The 16,856-nt window shown below is 61.5% G+C and overlaps 1 protein-coding gene across 2 annotated transcripts; it reads left to right on the top strand.

Annotated features, from left to right (window-relative positions):
- The first annotated feature begins 440 nt into the window (after positions 1-440).
- On the top strand, positions 441-16,637 carry ANKRD52 (ankyrin repeat domain 52). Of its 2 annotated transcripts, none has more exons than XM_043446661.1 (28): positions 441-600; positions 911-994; positions 1,444-1,522; positions 1,716-1,786; positions 2,780-2,980; positions 3,489-3,576; positions 3,693-3,835; positions 4,130-4,342; positions 4,597-4,675; positions 4,923-5,037; positions 5,121-5,203; positions 5,309-5,426; positions 5,626-5,694; positions 5,895-6,035; positions 6,115-6,195; positions 7,301-7,412; positions 7,616-7,687; positions 7,936-8,137; positions 8,381-8,468; positions 8,545-8,662; positions 9,350-9,569; positions 9,756-9,843; positions 9,935-10,018; positions 10,124-10,269; positions 10,487-10,569; positions 10,770-10,852; positions 11,051-11,142; positions 11,547-16,637. In XM_043446661.1, exons 1-28 carry the CDS (start codon positions 574-576, stop codon positions 11,795-11,797), a joined length of 3,231 nt encoding a protein of 1,076 aa, XP_043302596.1. In that variant the 5' UTR covers positions 441-573; the 3' UTR covers positions 11,798-16,637. The 2 variants fall into 2 exon arrangements, with proteins under 2 accessions (XP_043302596.1, XP_043302597.1); XM_043446662.1 differs by lacking the exon at positions 11,547-16,637 and adding an exon at positions 11,227-11,530.
- Positions 16,638-16,856: the final 219 nt, after the last annotated feature.

Below are 16,856 nucleotides of genomic sequence, written 5' to 3'. Positions count from 1 at the left end.
AGACAGGCGCCTTCCCTGCCCCTGGGACTGGTGCCATATATAACCCCCAGATCTCCACGCCCCGCTTCCCCAAGTCAGTGGGGAACGTTGAGTTGTGTGATCGCGGACCGGAGGCGTTCGCTCGGCGGAGGCATTGTGGGCTGAGTGAGATCTGGCCCGCCATTTGGTCCTCAGTTTGGAAGGCAACGCAGGAGGGCCGAGGCCCGAGTAGCCGCGAGGATTTTGTGGCGCATCCCCCGGGGGCTTCAGACTGGAGCGAAGAGCCCGGCGCGGCCGGCCTGCGGAGCTGGGGAACCAGGGCGCGAGGTGGGGGGGACCCAGGCCGCGGGGACCGCCGGGGCTGGGCGGAGGGCGCCGCGGCCTGGGGCGGCCTGCGCGGCAAGCGCCCTGCGGCCGGGCCCCCGACGGCCGCCAGGGAGCGCTGCGGGCTCCCGCTCGCCCGCCCCCCGGTAGGCGGGGCTGCGCTCTCCCCGCAGCCGCCGCCGCAGCCGCCGCCTGGGCCGCCCCGTGTCCCCGGTGGAGCCGCCGCCGCCGCCGCCGGGAGCTCGATGCGGACGGAGCCCGGGCCGGGCCATGGGGATCCTCAGCATCACGGACCAGGTCAGCCCTCCTGCCCTCGCTCGCTTCCTCCTTCCAGGGCCCGCCGCCGCCGCCACGCGAGCCCGGGGATGTGCGGCCTAGGCTGGGCCCGAGCCCGGGGCTCCCGCCCCGCCCCACGCCACGCTCCCCTCAACCGAGCCGGTGTCCTTGGGGGCCTGGCGACCGGCGGAGACACCGTGGAAGCCCCCTGCAGCCAGGACCCCAGAGCCGAGCCCCTCCGGCGTCGCCCCCCCATCTCAAACCCGGGGTCCCCCGCCCCCCTCCCCGGTTCCGCTCCGGCCCGCTCGCTGAACGCCGGTTCTCCCTGCAGCCGCCCCTGGTCCAGGCCATCTTTAGCCGAGATGTGGAGGAAGTGCGTTCCCTCCTCTCGCAGAAGGAGAACATCAATGTGCTGGTGAGTTGAGATCAGGGAGGATGGCGAACCGGTAATCGGCCCTGGCGTTCAGGACCCCTCCCCACGCGTGGGGCGGCTCCGTGTCTGTTCGGCTCGGGGGAGGCCGCAGCTCTTTCCACCCTGGGATGGGCGACTGCTGAACATTGGGGATGAAGAGCAGGGCAGGCTTGGAGCACAGACGAGGAGGGCTGAGGATGCCCAGAAACGGTGTTCTCTTCTGAACCATCCGTGTCTGCAGCGCCCCCACCCCTCCTGGAAGGAGGTTGCTTCGCCGCCGGTGGCCCCGACCCCCTGACTCCACCCTCCTAGGTCCTGGCTTTGACCTAGGATTGGGGTTGAAGAGGCCAGAGAACCTGTGCGAAGAGGCTGTGGGGAAAGGCCTGGAGCACTAAGACTTGGGGTCCTGGGTAGTTCACCCCCATAGCCGCTCCTCTTCTCTGCCTTACCAGGACCAAGAGAGGCGAACCCCACTGCATGCTGCTGCCTACGTAGGCGATGTCCCCATCCTCCAGTTGCTACTGATGTCAGGTGAAAGTGGGGAGCTGGAAGGTGTGGCGCCCAGGGAGGGGCCTGAGGGAGGAGCCTTTTTGTTGTATCCAAGGATGGTCCAGCTGGGTCCAGGCGAGGTTCTGTCTCCATCTAGATTTCCTGGCCTGATTCTGGCTTTTCTTCCCCACCTGCCCTCCAACTCCCACCAGAAGAGTGTATTGTGTCCCCGCAGGTGCTAATGTCAACGCTAAGGACACACTGTGGCTGACCCCTCTTCATCGTGCTGCTGCCTCCCGAAATGAGGTACTGGCCTCCCCGCCCCTTTCTCCCTTCCGAAGGGGGCGAGTTGGTTAAAGGTGGATGACAGGGTTGGAGCGCCTTAGGCTCTGCCCCACAGGTTGGGAGGAGACCAGAGCTTGGCCCCTCCCTCCTACCCCTGGAACTGGCTGGTGAGGGGGTGGGGGCTGTGTTGCCAGCTGATGTGACGTCAGGGGAGAGCTTAACACTGGGCTGGCAGACTGCAGGGGGCCCCGCTGCCAGGCCTTAGTGACTCATCCCTCCAGGGGGCCACCTTGGAGTCTGACCCCCCTCTGGGTTGTGCTCGAGGGGTGGGGTGGGGGGGGAGTGGTTTGTGACATCCCTGCCCCTTAGGCAGCCTGGAAGTTGACAGCGCAAGGATCAAACATACCTCATCAGTTGGGCCCCTCAACCCTGAAGAGCGGGAAAAAATGACCTTCCTCTTGGCTTGGCAGTCACTTCCCCTGGCTCCAGCCACTAGGGAATGGGAATGGGGTGGGTGGTGAACAGGAGGGGCATTTTAGCTCCTCTCCTCCTCGAGAGGAGCCAGTATCTGCTCACCTAGGTAATGGAGATGATTTTGATGCCTATGGAAGGATAGAAGGGGATATTCAGGGCGTTAATGTAGTGGGAGCTTGCATCTTTCCTAAAAGTGGTGGGAGGTCAGGAACCTCTGTGTGGGGATCTGCTCGGTAGTGGCTGTATGTGTGGGTGAAGATTTTCAGGGTATGGGTTGGGAAACAATAGCGGGTGACTTGAGGAAGAGATGTATGTTTTCCTCAGCAAGTTAGGGAAGATTTTAAGCTCAAAGAAGATCCAGAAGATGGAAAGTGGGTAATTGAAATGCTCACTGTGTTGGAAAAGTGCGGAGTAACTCTGTGCTGGGGTAACAGGGAGAAGGGGACGCGCGCTCTGTGCTGGCCGGTTCGCCCCTCGTCTCCTGCTGGTTTACGTCCTGCTCCCCCTCTGTCTTCTCTTTCATCCTCCGCCCCTCCACAGAAGGTGCTGGGACTGCTGCTGGCACATTCAGCAGATGTGAATGCCCGGGACAAGCTGTGGCAGACACCATTGCACGTGGCTGCTGCCAACCGGGCCACCAAGTGTGCTGAGGCTCTGGCACCCCTGCTGAGCAGCCTCAACGTGGCCGACAGGAGCGGGCGCAGCGCCCTGCACCACGCGGTGCACAGTGGGCATCTGGAGGTGAGGGCCGCGCCGGGCCACGCCCCGCTTCCTGCCCACCTTCCCTTCCCGCTCCCCTTCCTCTGCCTGCAGGCCATTAGGCCTGGGCAGCCCCAGCCCAGATGAGTATATAAATAGTTGGGCTCAAGCACCAAATGAATGGTTGGGTTAGAGGGGAATTCTTGACTTGGACCTCAAGAGGGTGATAAAACCTCTGAAGCTGCATGGAAGATGTTTGCCTCCATGCTTTTTTCCTGAAGGGAGGGTCCATGTCCTTCAGCACATTTAGAAGACTTTGAAGGAGTTCAGAAGCCACCAGATCACCTGAAGAGACTCTCTGGAGTTTACCCCAGATTCCCACCTCTGTCTGGGTTCTCCTCAGTACCTGCTTGCCCCATTCCCCCTAGTTCTCCAGACTCTTCTGCCCAAGAGCAGAGACTTTGGGCTGCCTCAGCCATTTCAGGTGCTCTCAGGTACGCTGAAGACAGGAGGCTGGCTCTGAACAGGTATCTTTGCTGTCCTGCTACAGACGGTGAACCTGCTCCTCAACAAGGGAGCCAGCCTGAACGTTTGTGACAAAAAGGAGCGGCAGCCTCTGCACTGGGCGGCTTTTCTAGGTGAGGGGAGGATCTGGGGTGAGCAGGATTTGGGGCTCCTCGGGCGGGGATGGGGGGTTGCAGCCTTTGGAGGTGCTCACCCTCCACGTCCTTGAGAGCATGCGCTCCCTTCCCAGGGCATTTGGAGGTCCTGAAACTGCTGGTGGCACGGGGCGCAGACCTCGGCTGCAAGGACCGCAAGGGCTATGGGCTGCTCCATACAGCTGCTGCCAGTGGCCAGATTGAAGTGGTGAAGTACCTGCTCCGGATGGGGGCTGAGGTCAGGGTGCAGAGCGTGGCGGGGCCCGGGGTGAGGCCAGGGAGCTGGAGTTCGGAATCTCTTCAGAAAATGGGAGGGTGCTGGAGTTCCTGGTGTGGTTTGGGGAGTTGGGGGGATGTGGTGAGAGGATCTGAATAATGCTTGTCTTAAGCAGAAGTGACTTCAGTCTCTGGGTTGGGAACCTGAGGGGTCTGAGGCCACTGTTGGATTTCTGAGACTCTTATCTGTGCTGGCTTCCACTTTGTTTAAACTGATACCTCCCTTATCCCCTGACCCTCACCCCTGGAAATCCAGATTGATGAGCCCAACGCCTTTGGAAACACAGCTTTGCACATCGCCTGCTACCTGGGCCAGGACGCTGTGGCTATCGAGCTGGTGAATGCAGGAGCCAATGTCAACCAGCCGAATGACAAGGGCTTCACGCCGCTGCATGTGGCTGCAGTCTCCACCAATGGCGCGCTGTGCTTGGAGCTGCTGGTCAATAACGGGGCGGACGTCAACTACCAGGTGCCTGAAGGGAGGCGTCTGGGACTCGGGGGAGAGGACCCTGGCTCGGGGGTGCTGACCGCACCTGCCCCTCTGGATAATTCTCTGGGGAGTCCTGGGTTGTGTCCTGGGTTGACCAGACCTTCCCAGGAGAAAGTGGGTTGAGAAGATGTCCCTATGTGGTTACCTTGTCTTCAAAGATGTGTCCTTTGGGAAGGGGAATAGGGCACGCTCCATGCTTTTCCACCAGGGGAAAAAATGCTGTGTTTCCACAGAGCAAAGAAGGGAAGAGTCCTCTGCACATGGCTGCCATTCACGGCCGTTTCACCCGCTCCCAGATCCTCATCCAGAACGGTATGGCCTTGGGAGACTTTGTGACCTCTTCTCCCTCCTCAGAGAACGCGCCTCTAGAGCCCCCTCTTCCTCCGCCCACCTCCCACGCCATCCCCAGTCAGGACGGCCCCAGAGCTCTGGAGCCAGGCGCCTGTGGACGTGGCCCTGCTCCGCCTGCCCAGCGCCCTCGGACGGTGGCTCCCTAGCGCGCGGGCGTGGCCTGGAGCCTCGGGGTGAGTTCAGTTGTGCATGCGCTGCCCCCTTTCAGGCAGCGAGATCGACTGCGCGGACAAATTTGGGAACACGCCACTGCACGTGGCCGCTCGCTACGGACACGAGCTGCTCATCAGCACCCTCATGACCAACGGCGCGGATACCGCCCGGTGAGTGCGGAGACCCCCGGCCCCAGGCCGGCGGTGGGGCTGCAGCTGGCGCCCTGAGGACTGAGCCCCTCCCCTTCTCCCAGGCGCGGCATCCACGACATGTTTCCCCTGCACTTAGCGGTTCTCTTTGGATTCTCTGACTGTTGTCGTAAGCTCCTTTCCTCAGGTATGAGCGCTGGCCCGGGGGTGGGCCGGAGGGCGGGAGGGCAGGGGCCCTGTCCCGCCCTGGCCAGGCCCTCAGGGGGGACCTGCGGCTGTTCCGGCCCCACAGGTCAGCTCTACAGCATCGTGTCCTCGCTCAGCAACGAGCACGTGCTTTCAGCTGGGTTCGACATCAACACACCGGACAACCTTGGCCGTACCTGTCTTCATGCTGCTGCTTCCGGAGGGTGAGCTCTGGTCCCTCCCTCTCTCCCCCAGGCCTCGCGAAGGCGTGTGGGCCGCAGTCTGGACCCCTCCTCTCCTGCCCAGAGCGGGTGAGAAGGAGGCGGCAGAAAGGGCTGTCCAGGTCCGCCCTCCCTGGGGAGAACCCCGGGGCTCCTCCCAGAAGCGCCTTCTCTGGTTAACCCGCACCTTCCTTCCTTTCAGGAATGTTGAATGTCTTAACTTGCTGTTGAGCAGTGGAGCCGACTTGAGGCGGAGAGACAAGTTTGGAAGGTGTGTTAATGTGCGGGAGTGTGTGTGTGCAGAGAAGGCGCCGGATCGGAGAGACCGGTGATGGAGGAAGTGATGGAGGCCAGGGTGGGGAGTTGGGGACCAAGGCGGGAGAGCATTTCAGGGCAGCTTTTGGCTGCGCCTCTGGTTGCGTGTGGACCTGCCCCTGATTCTTTTCTCCCTTCTCCTGTGCTTCTCCCCAGGACCCCACTGCACTATGCAGCCGCCAACGGCAGCTACCAGTGCGCCGTCACGCTGGTGACCGCCGGGGCCGGCGTCAACGAGGCCGACTGTAAGGGCTGCGCTCCCCTCCACTACGCCGCCGCCTCCGACACCTACAGGAGGTGAGGCGCCCTCTCGGCCCTTCCCAGCCCCACGCTCCTGCCCGAGCACCCCGCCAGACTCCTCCCTCTCCTCCACCAGGGCGGAGCCCCACTCATCCTCCAGCCACGATGCTGAAGAGGATGAGCCCCTGAAGGAGTCCCGCAGGAAGGAGGCCTTCTTGTGAGTAGCAGAGAAGACCCCTGGGCTGCCCTGCCCCGGCCCTGCAGATTCCCGTCCTGTTACTCCCCCGCCGCTGTCTGCTGCTGCCTTGCACCCTGAGTTTAATCCTGGGCCAAGCACCGTGGGTCAGACAGAAGTGGGAGAGATACTTCCTTCCTTCAAGAAAGGGATGGTCTTCTTGAGAGGATCAGAAAAGCTAAACACAAATTCATTTCTTCCTCAGGCGTTAAATGAGTACTTACTTAATAGTGCACCAAGTACTGTTGTAGGTGGTAAGGATGAAAGATGAATGACCCCGAGTTTCTGCATTTTATACCTTCTAGTGTGAGATGTTAATAATAGAGGAAATTGGGTGACAAATACATGGGACCTCTCTATTATTCTCTTAATTTTTCTTTAAGACTGTTATAAAGGGCTTATTTATTTAACAACAACAACAAAAAGATATTTAAAATCCTGGAGGCCTAACTTGTAACTGTGTGACTTCTGGCAAGTAACTTAATCTCTCTGCCTCACACAGTAGGGATAAGAACAGTGTCTACCTCAAAGGATCATTGTGAGGATTAAGTGCTTTACTACCCGTGAAGTGTTTAAAGCGGCGTTTGACACGTTGTAAATGTTGAATGCAATATTAACATTACTGCTGGTAGAGTTCCTGCTGGTCTGCGAGAATGGTGTCTGGGGAGGAGGCACCTGTCGGGAAAGCTGGGGAGGGCCTCGCACAGAGGAGGGTGCTGGGGGCGCGTGGGGGATGAGCAGGCCTGTTCCCGATGGGCCAGGAGGAGAAGGCAGGGGTCAGTGTGCCTGCAGGTGGGGAAGAATATGTCAGTCAGCAGCTCGGTAACTCATGGATGTGCTCCGGGGTCCTTAGGAGCACATTCAAAGGGTCGAGGGGGCCCTGAAGCTAGAGTGGTCCAGGGCAGACCTGGAGGGCGGTGGGTCTGGGCCTGGGGTCAGACGGGCCGGAGTTAGCCCAGTACGAGTGGGGGGTGGGTGTGGGCCGGCTCGGCCTGGGGGGTCCCTCTGCCCTCTCCTCTGCTCCTCCCAAACTGCACCCTCCCTGGCTGGGCCTGTCCCTTCCTCACCGTCTGCTCCTGTCCCCCAGCTGTTTGGAATTCTTACTGGACAACGGTGCAGACCCCTCCCTGCGGGACAGGCAGGGCTACACAGCCGTGCACTATGCTGCCGCCTATGGCAACAGACAGAACCTCGAGCTGGTACGCGCGGGGCCCGGCGTGGGGAGGGGGCAGGCCAGGGCCCAGCACGCAGTCTGCGTCTGCGTCTGCACTCTCAGGCCGAGGGGTGGCTGAATCCACTGTGGTCTCTCGATCCAGGGGCTTCGGGGATGGCTGTGGGTGGAGTCAAGGGCGATGTCTTGGGAATACCAGAACCTCAGCACCTCCTGTTCTGTCCATTGCAGCTCTTAGAAATGTCCTTTAACTGCCTGGAGGATGTAGAGAGCACCATTCCAGTCAGCCCTTTGCACTTAGCTGTGAGTCCCAGGTCTTTTCCTCTTGCCTTCCCCGTCCCCTCCCGCCCCAGGCCGGCTCACAGGTACCAGCACGTGTGAATCCGTCCTTGCTTCTGCCTTCTCGTGGGGATGTGGCCAGCAGGCAGTGGTCTGAGAGGGGCCCAAGGAGCTCGCGGGGAGGCCTGCTGCCCAGAGTCTCCCCGTGGGCCCCAAGAGCAGAATGGGGCCATGTCTGGAGCTTTATCCACGGATTTCCCACACCCCTTCAGGCCTACAACGGTCACTGTGAAGCCCTGAAGACACTGGCTGAGACGCTGGTGAACCTGGACGTGAGGGACCACAAGGGCCGGACCGCGCTCTTCCTGGCCACTGAGCGAGGCTCTACTGAGTGTGTGGAGGTGCTAACAGCCCATGGCGCCTCTGCCCTCATCAAGGAGCGCAAACGCAAGTGGACACCCCTGCATGCTGCTGGTAAGGCCGCCCCTTGGGCTGCTCCCTCCCCTGCCACCCCAGGCCTCCTCTGGGACTGGTCCCCAGCTCCCTGCAGAACCCTGAAGGGACTGGGGTTGCGACAGGGCAGGGCAAGGAGGATGGAAACCTCAAGTCCTGACACTCCCCCAAGACTCCTCCCCACCCCATGTCCTCCCACAACCCCCACCCTCCGCCCGGGCTTCCCCGACCATGCCTGACACTGAGGGCCCCCTCTTCACCTAGCTGCCTCTGGCCACACTGATTCCCTGCACTTGCTGATCGACAGTGGGGAACGCGCTGACATCACGGATGTCATGGATGCCTATGGACAGTGAGTGTGAGCTCGGGGTGGGGTGCCGGGTTCCCAGCCCTGCCAGGCCCTCACCCTTTCCCCGCGCCCTCTGTAGAACCCCACTGATGCTGGCCATCATGAATGGCCACGTGGACTGTGTACATCTGCTGCTAGAGAAAGGATCCACGGCTGACGCTGCTGACCTCCGGGGCCGCACCGCCCTCCACCGCGGGGTGAGTGGGCTTCGGGTGGGGCTGCTCACAGAGGGCTTGGACACAGGAGCGCACAGTAGGATATCAGATTGTCTAGTAGGTGGGCTGGAGTCTTAGAGGGCATTGGCATGCTTGCTCCAGGATGAGGATCTGATGCCCGCAGTTCATTTCCCTGATCACCTTGCTCTGTGATCACGTGTAGTGACCTGCTCACCACCCAGGGTCCCCAGCTGATGCCACTAGCCCGGTCCTTCTCCACCATCACCCGCCCTAAAGCTGTCGCCTCCTCATCCCGTGGGGTTGTTTGACTCCTTAGTCTCCCACTGCAGAGGGCCAGCGTTAACTCTCACCATCCTGCTTGTCTGATGGCATAGAGTCAGGGAAGGAGATGCCCATCCTTAGTACTTAGAATTATTAGAAGAGACCCTGATGCTGGGAAAGATTGAGGGCAGGAGGAGAAGGGGGCAACAGAGGATGAGATGATTGGATGGCGTCACCAACTCAATGGACCTGAGTTTGAAGATAGTTGAGACAGTGAAGGCCAGGGAAGCCTGGCGTGCTGCAGTCCGTGGGGTCGCAGAGAGTGGGACATGACTTAGCGACTAAACAATCCTTAGAATCATTGTTGCAAAGACAAGGGTTGGAGCCCGGGAAGCGGTTCCTACTCCTGGGCCAGCCTCAGGACCGACACCCCCATGCCACCCACAGGCCGTGACCGGCTGTGAGGACTGCCTGGCTGCCCTGCTGGACCACGACGCATTTGTGCTGTGCCGAGACTTCAAGGGCCGCACGCCCATTCACCTGGCCTCAGCCTGTGGCCACACCGCAGTGCTGCGGACCCTGCTGCAGGCCGCCCTGTCCACGGACCCCCTGGACACCGGGGTGGATTACAGCGGATACTCGCCCATGCACTGGGCCTCCTACACTGGTGTGGCTCTGGGCCTTTGTGGGGACAGCTGAGATGGGGGCAGAGGGGTGTGGGGGAGGGCAGACAAGGACTCGTGGGTCGCTTCGGATCTGGAAGTAGCATGGGGTGTCGAGAGATGGGACAGGACCAGTGAAAGGGGCCATGGTGTCATCCTCTCCATCACCACTCTTCCCTCCTCGTCCCCAGGACACGAAGATTGTCTGGAGTTGTTACTTGAACACAGCCCGTTTTCATATCTGGAAGGAAACCCCTTCACTCCTTTGCACTGTGCAGTGTAAGGCCCCCCCCAAGGGTCTGTGATGTGGGCATCGGACGGACCGTCTGTTTCCCCATGCCCCTCCTGCTGACCCTTCCTCTTCCCCCAGTATTAATAACCAGGACAGCACCACAGAGATGCTGCTGGGAGCTCTGGGTGCCAAGATTGTGAACAGCCGAGATGCCAAAGGACGGTGAGTGGCAGGAGGCTTGGGAGACGCCTCCCCTGCCCCTGGCTTCCTCTCTCTGCTCAGGAGAAAAGGCCTTCCGGTTCACTCTGCCCTGACCCCTCCCCATAGGACCCCTCTTCACGCCGCTGCCTTCGCGGACAACGTCTCTGGGCTCCGGATGCTGCTGCAGCACCAGGCCGAGGTGAACGCCACGGACCACACTGGCCGCACTGCGCTCATGACAGCGGCTGAGAACGGGCAGACTGCAGCCGTGGGTGTGTAGGGGCCCCATGTGGATGGGAGGTACTCCCCCTGGGTTTTCACGAGATGAGTCAGCCCTGCCGGCAGGGCTTAGGAGGCAGGAGGCATGTCTTTGAATGTTTCACCCTCTGCAGAGGGGATGCAAAACATGCGCGGACAAGAGCGGGGAGAGCCTGTCTGGCCCAGCTCTGGAAGGGAGCGCCACCCCTCTCTGCCTCCCTTCTCTTGTAGAATTTCTGCTCTATCGAGGGAAGGCAGACCTTACTGTGATGGATGAGAACAAGAACACTGCCCTCCACTTGGCCTGTAGCAAGGTACCGTCTACGCTGCTGGTGGGGCTCTCTGAATGCGGCAGGGCCTGAGGAGAGACCCGGGTCCGCCGACAGGGCTCAGGGGACGTCAGGGGCGCCCTGACCGTCTGCGGTGGGACAGCCCTGTGCACCCCTGCCCCCTCCTCAGCTCCCGTGGTGGGCTCCCACGTCTCCAGCCCTCACTCTCTGCCCCCCTCCCTCAGGGCCATGAGAAGTGTGCCCTCATGATCCTGGCAGAAACCCAAGACCTTGGCCTTATCAATGCTACCAACAGCGCGCTGCAGATGTGAGTGCCTGGGGTGGGGGGCTCTTGGCTGAGGGGTGGGGGCCAGGAGAGGTGGAAAGGAGGCTGCTGCCCTTTCCCGGGGCTCCGGCTCTCTGGAGCTCACGGTATTCGCCCGGCAGCGGGCTTGCTCCAGCCGAGGGTGGAAAGGCAGCTGGCCACCCCCTTGACTTCACCCTGCCCTTGTTCCTTTCTTCCAAGGCCGCTGCACATCGCTGCCCGGAACGGCCTGGCCTCCGTGGTGCAGGCCCTGCTGAGTCGCGGGGCCACCGTGCTGGCTGTGGATGAAGAAGGTGGGTGGGGTCTGGGGTCAGGGACATTCTTCAGGAGGTGACTTCTTAACCTGGCTGGTTAATAAACTGGATTTTCTTCCCAAGGGAACTCTTCAGAGCAGGGACCCAACACCGATACGCTAGAGTCTCTGAGGGGAGTCTGACGGAACTAGGTGGAGCCTGCAGGGTCCTCAGGACGACCTCCCGCACACCTCAGCCTCCCGTCCCCGGGCCCTGCTCTTTGCCCTCACTCGGACAGCCTGCCTGTCAGCCCCCCGGGGCCCGCATGGCCCCTGATTGTGACCCTGTGGGGTGCTGGCCTGCCTCAACTCCCCTCTGCAGAGAAGAGCGCTCAGGGCCCGGGGCGGGTGGAGGGGGCCCGGGGATCCAGGACTCTGGGCTCAGTTCTCGCCTTTGCCCCGCAGGTCACACCCCGGCCTTGGCCTGCGCCCCCAACAAAGATGTGGCAGACTGTCTGGCCTTGATCCTCTCCACCATGAAGCCTTTCCCACCCAAGGACGCTGTCAGTCCTTTCAGCTTCAGCCTGCTCAAGAACTGCGGCATCGCGGCAGCCAAGACGGTGGGTGGCTGCGGGGCCCTGCCCCACGGGGCCTCGTGCCCCTACAGCCAGGAGCGGCACAGCGCCATTGGCTTAGACGGCTGCTACTCTGAGTAGCCCCCTGCAGTGTCCCTCCCCCGCCGGTGGCTTGATTCCTTGTTCTATTTATTTAGGAAAAGTCTATACATTTAGGGCACTTTAAAGGAGAACGCGACTGGGCTGGGGGTGGAGGGGAAAGCGCTGGGGGGCGGCTGCTCGGCCCTTTGCCACACGTCCTGGCCTGGCGGGGCTCTGGGACCAACAGGGAGCATCCCCGGCCCTTGGTACCCCCAGGGCACCCCCTTCTGCCGAGTGTCCCGACACAACCGCTCGCTGCCTGGCGCCCGCCTCTTCTGTCCCCTCTCTCAGTTCCCCCTTCTGCTGCCAGCTGCCCCTTACTCTTCCTTCTGACTCGCCTCAGGCCCCTTCCCCCCCGCCCCTGCCAGGCAGATCCCCGCCTCCTCTTCCATGCCCATCACTGCCTCCCTGCTCGGCCGGCCCCTCCATCCCCGCAGCAGTGAGAAGCCTTAATTTCTGGTACTGTGTGAGCACTCTGGGGGTGTCCCCCTCCCCCTTCAGGGGCAGCTAGCGGACGAGGGGGGAGGGTATTTAGCACTGGGGCCTGGAGCTTTTCCCCTCCTTCTGTATCCCATCACCCCTAAAGTTCAAATGCAAAACACTTGAAGCAGCAACTACTGTACCTGGGCCCCAACCTGCACTCTCCCGGCTCCTCGTATGCAAATCAAGGGCTGGCACTGCCCCCGCAGCCTGCCCCGCCCCGCCCCTGCCCGCTGCTGGCCTGGCCTCCTAACCACGCACTTTAACCCCCCACCCCGCTTCTTTCTTTTAACTTCTTTTGGGAGGGCGGAGCCTGTGGCCATTCCCCCTCTGGCTCTCCCCTCCCTTGACTTTGAGGCTTGTCATGAATTTTTAAGTAAGCATTTTATCCTTTAGGGGAAGAAACAAATTAATTTCCTGTCCATTTCAAAACCACAGCCCTAGTCTGTCCTCTGTGTTTCAGGCATGTGTTTGCATGTGTGCCGAGGGAGAGCCTGTTCTTCCTCCTGTGTCCCCGTCCCACAGTTGCTCTCTGCACCCACCCCAGCCCATCTGCTGCCGCCTTCTGTGATGCCCAAGAGTACCCACTGCCCCCAGTCACTCCTGATCTGAAGCCAAAGATGGAGGGGCAGGGCAGACTAGGGACCGTGGCTGCTCGGGGGCCCAGGCGTCTCCTCCGCCGAGAGGCGGAAGGTCTGCGTCCACTGGGGCTTGGTCCCTGCCTCCCCAGCAGCTGGGAGAGAAGGGATCAAGCTAAGGGATGCGCTGAGATTTCCCGGCGTTGCACCCTACAAGCCAAGCTGGGCTGGAGTGAGAAGGGGGCAGTTTTCTCTCTAAATGTAGCATTGAATTTGGCCCTGGTCCCTTCAGACGCCCTGTCCATCCATCTCCTAGCTCTGCCTCCTGGAGAGTGGGACCCGCTTCCTTAGCCCAGCGTTCCCTTCCTCACACTCAATACCTCAGCCAGGGGCCAAGACACAGAACTTGAATAGAGGTCCTGCCCTCCCCACTGCGCGCATCCGCGCCCAGTCTGGCTGCCATCAGTATTGCCCCCGAGGACTGGACAGGCTTCGTTTACACTGCAGGGCCTCCCGGGGTGGGGGTCCCCTCAGGCTCCTTCCCCGCCCCTGCGTGCTTTATTCACCACCTTCTATACCCTTTGCAGCTGTGTCCCCCGCACGTCTGGCCGCCCTTGCCTGGGGTGGGCTGCGGGGAGCGGGGGGACATCCCAGGGACTGCCCGCTCCCTCGCAGACCCCCTTCACCATACCTCATGCTGGTTTCCCGGAGCCTGGGGTGTTCATCCCAGCCCTTCCTCTTGCTGTCTTGCTCCTGTTTCCTCCCCCCCACCCCGCCCGTGTCTTGCTTCCCCCAACCTTCAGTTCCTAAACCATTTCAAAGCTTCCAAATGACCATTATTGGTAAGAAGGAGTATGCAGCTTTTAGTTTTAATCTTTATTTTCAAAGCCAAAGGGCCTTGCAATGCCCCTCTTGCCCACCTCCCCGCGCACCCTGTCCTCCCCTAGACGACAATCAACGTGACCTCTCTTAAGGGCTGCAGCCCCCCGCCCTTCCCCCGTCCTGCTGGTTCTGCAGAGCTCGCCCCTGACTTCACTTCTCTCTCCTTCTTCCTGTTCCGCCCCCCCCTCATTTTGGTGCTGGGAATTAGGTGGCGGGGGCGGGGGGGGGGGCGCGCAGGGAGACGGGTCCCTGGGATTAGACTCTCGAGATTGCAGTCGTGTTCTCCTTCATCAGTGTCTGGTGACGACAGGAAGGCTCGAGTGTTTGTCGGGAGCCCCGTGGTTTTGCTGGATGAGATTTCTGGTGGCTGCCCGGCCCCTGCCGCGCTTTTGGCACACCATCAGCAGTGCCAGGGCAGGCGTGAGGAGGCCAGGAGGCCGGGTAGCCTCCTCCCTAATGCCAAAGGAAGTCCCACACCCCACCCCGGGCTCCCCAACCCCTAGTGTCTTTTGAAGCATTTTGACCATTCTCATGGCCACTGCATATTTATTTTAATGTTAAGTTTTTTGGTTTTTGTTTTAAACCTCTTTGACTTAAACGGGTGTGGAGAAATCAGCCAGGCAGAGTGCCCCCCCCTAATCTTAAGGAGGTAGGGCGGGAAGGAATCATCTCCTTCCCTTCGCCCTCCCGCTCCCTGTCCCCTTCTCCCCACTGCAGCTCTAAAGCACTTGCTTCAAGTCATAAGCACTTTGAGAAAAGGCCTAAAGTGAGGACCCCGGGAGCCGCCCCAGGTCCCAGCGAAGGGGACAGAGCGAGGCTACGCAGGAGACAGGGAAACAGGTGTGTGAGTCAGAGGGCGAGACGGAAAGAGCCAGTTTTTAGTTTCTGACTTTTGGGGAGATGTTTCTGATTGGGCGGTGGCTTTGGTAGGGTTGTGTACTATCCTTCAGAAAAACAAATGGCACAAACTGTGGGTCCCCGGACGGACCAACAGACCCGGGTCACTGCCGCTGTCCCGCTGAGACGGACGGGCCCCCTCCCCCGCCCCGTGGCCCCCTGAGCCATGGACTGCTGAAAACCACTGAATGTACAGCCCAGGCTGGGGTGGGAGCGGCCCCTGGGGGAGGGGGCTTCTCCTTTCGTTTGGTGCTGTGGGGGGCGGGAGAGATGAGACAGAGGGACTGCCACCCCACTTAGACGTGTTCCTTGGGGTGGGGGGGCAGAGGAGGGCCCGCCTCCCCCTCCAGCCCCAGCCATGGCCCCCCTTCCTTCCTCACCCCTATCCGTTTTGACTGTAAGTCCAGCTCACCTTTGCCTTCAATGTGTAACCAAAGGAAAACTCAATACTGTTAACACCGCTGTCTGCCCACCCGAGCACCTTCTTACTCCCTGGACCTAGGAGGGGAGAAGAGGCGGGGTGGGGCAGGGGGCGTGGGGCCAGAGTGAACGGTTCTGCAGCTGTGTACCCCCCCAGACCTCCCTCGGGGTCTTGGGAGGGGGCGTTGGGGCCAGGCTGGAGGCACTGGGAGCAGGCACGCTCGGGATCTTGTGTACGTGAGCGTCCCTGGTCTGAGTGGCTCCGGGACTCTGCTCCGAGGGCGGCCCCTTCCTCCTCCCCCTCTGCCATTTCTCACCCTCTCCCCACACCCAGTGTTCATTCCCCCACCTCCCCTTCCTGCCGCAAAGGAAAATAGCCTTACAGACCCTAGCCCGGAACCCCTCCTCTTGGGGCAAACCAGTGCGGGGCCCCAGCCCACCTCCTCTGAACCCTACCTTTGAAGGAGGGGTAAGGAGTAAAACGCAGCCCCTTCCATCTAATTGTGGTGGCCCCAGCCCTCAGCCTTGACCCAGACTGGGCAAGAGCCGAGGGGAGGGGTCTTTGAGGACCAAGCCCAGTGGTCTGGGAAGAGGGAGGTAGAGAGGGAAGGGTCTGACTTGGGGACCCCCTCCTCCCGACCCAACCCCTAGAGACGCGACCAAATCCCAGAGACGGGAGGAAGCTGGGGTGGGGAGGGTCTGCTCTATGAATTACTTGAAGGTACTGACTGAGGCTGCTGATGCCCACTTAGGTGTGAGGGGACAGCACTGCGTCTGGGAGGGCCGAGCGGGGCAGGGTTGAGAGGGCCCGCCCTGGGCCCTCCTCCCTCCTGGCAGGCGCGTTCCCTGGGCAGCCTGGCCTCGCCTCCCACCTGCGCCCCTCACCCTGGGCACCTCTCCAATTGCACTAAAGTAGCGGTGTGCCAGTCTTCCCCCACACCGGGGCGGGGTCTCTGCTTCCAGCCCTTCCCGCCCACCGCCTCCGCCCCCGTCCCGGACAATCTCCTCGTTCCTCTGTATTCCCGGGTAGCTCAGCTTTGTGTGTGTGTGTGTTTTGGGGGGTGGGGTGGGTTCTGGCTGGAGTGGGCTTGCTAGGGGTTTGGGAAGGGCTAGGGGAAAGAAGGCGGATGAAGTCTCCTGCCCCCTTCCTCAGCTCCCGGCCACATAAGCCTGGGAGGGAGGGTGCCTACCCTCGCCGCCGCCGCGTGTCTTGCAGATGTGCCAAAATGGGGGTGGGGGGGGAGGGCGCCTGGCAGAGCAGCCCCCAGGGTGGCTCTCTCAAAGCAATACAGTTCCCCCGGCCTGGGGGACGGCAAGACAGGGGAGAGGGTTGGGTCGGGGCCCGGGGGTCCCCGTGTACAGCTGTGTATATTCAGGGGTGTTCTCCGTCCGGTACCCGCCGCGGGCGTCTCTGTGTGTGAACCTCCCCTCCCCCGCGCCCTGCATGACCTGTGATGCTGCAGACCCATCATCCTGTGTGCAGGCGTGCGCTGGGGGCGCGAGGGGCCGCCCCGTGTCCTGCCGCTCCCGCCGCCCTGTGACCCATGTACTCGGTTGTAGGAAGTAAAGAGAACTGAGCACAATTCACTGGATTCTAGTGGAATCTTTGTCTAAGCAATGTTCCCCGCCCGCCCTCCTCCATGCCCTGGATTCACCTGTGGTGCTAGCGTCGGGGGCGGGGGCGCGGCGGCGGGGTGTTTGATGCCGGCGGGCAGCAATAAAGGGCAGCCCTGCGGGGATGCCTGCACCCCCCAGGGTGCTGAGGGCAGCCGGGAGAAGGGGGGACCTCGGTGCATCGTCCC

This window comes from Cervus canadensis, chromosome 25 (genome assembly GCF_019320065.1).
Source record: "Cervus canadensis isolate Bull #8, Minnesota chromosome 25, ASM1932006v1, whole genome shotgun sequence".
In the NCBI taxonomy this organism is placed as follows: Eukaryota; Metazoa; Chordata; class Mammalia; order Artiodactyla; family Cervidae; genus Cervus; species Cervus canadensis.
Note: the sequence above shows the minus strand (reverse complement) of the source record. Positions and strands in the feature narration are given on the sequence as shown.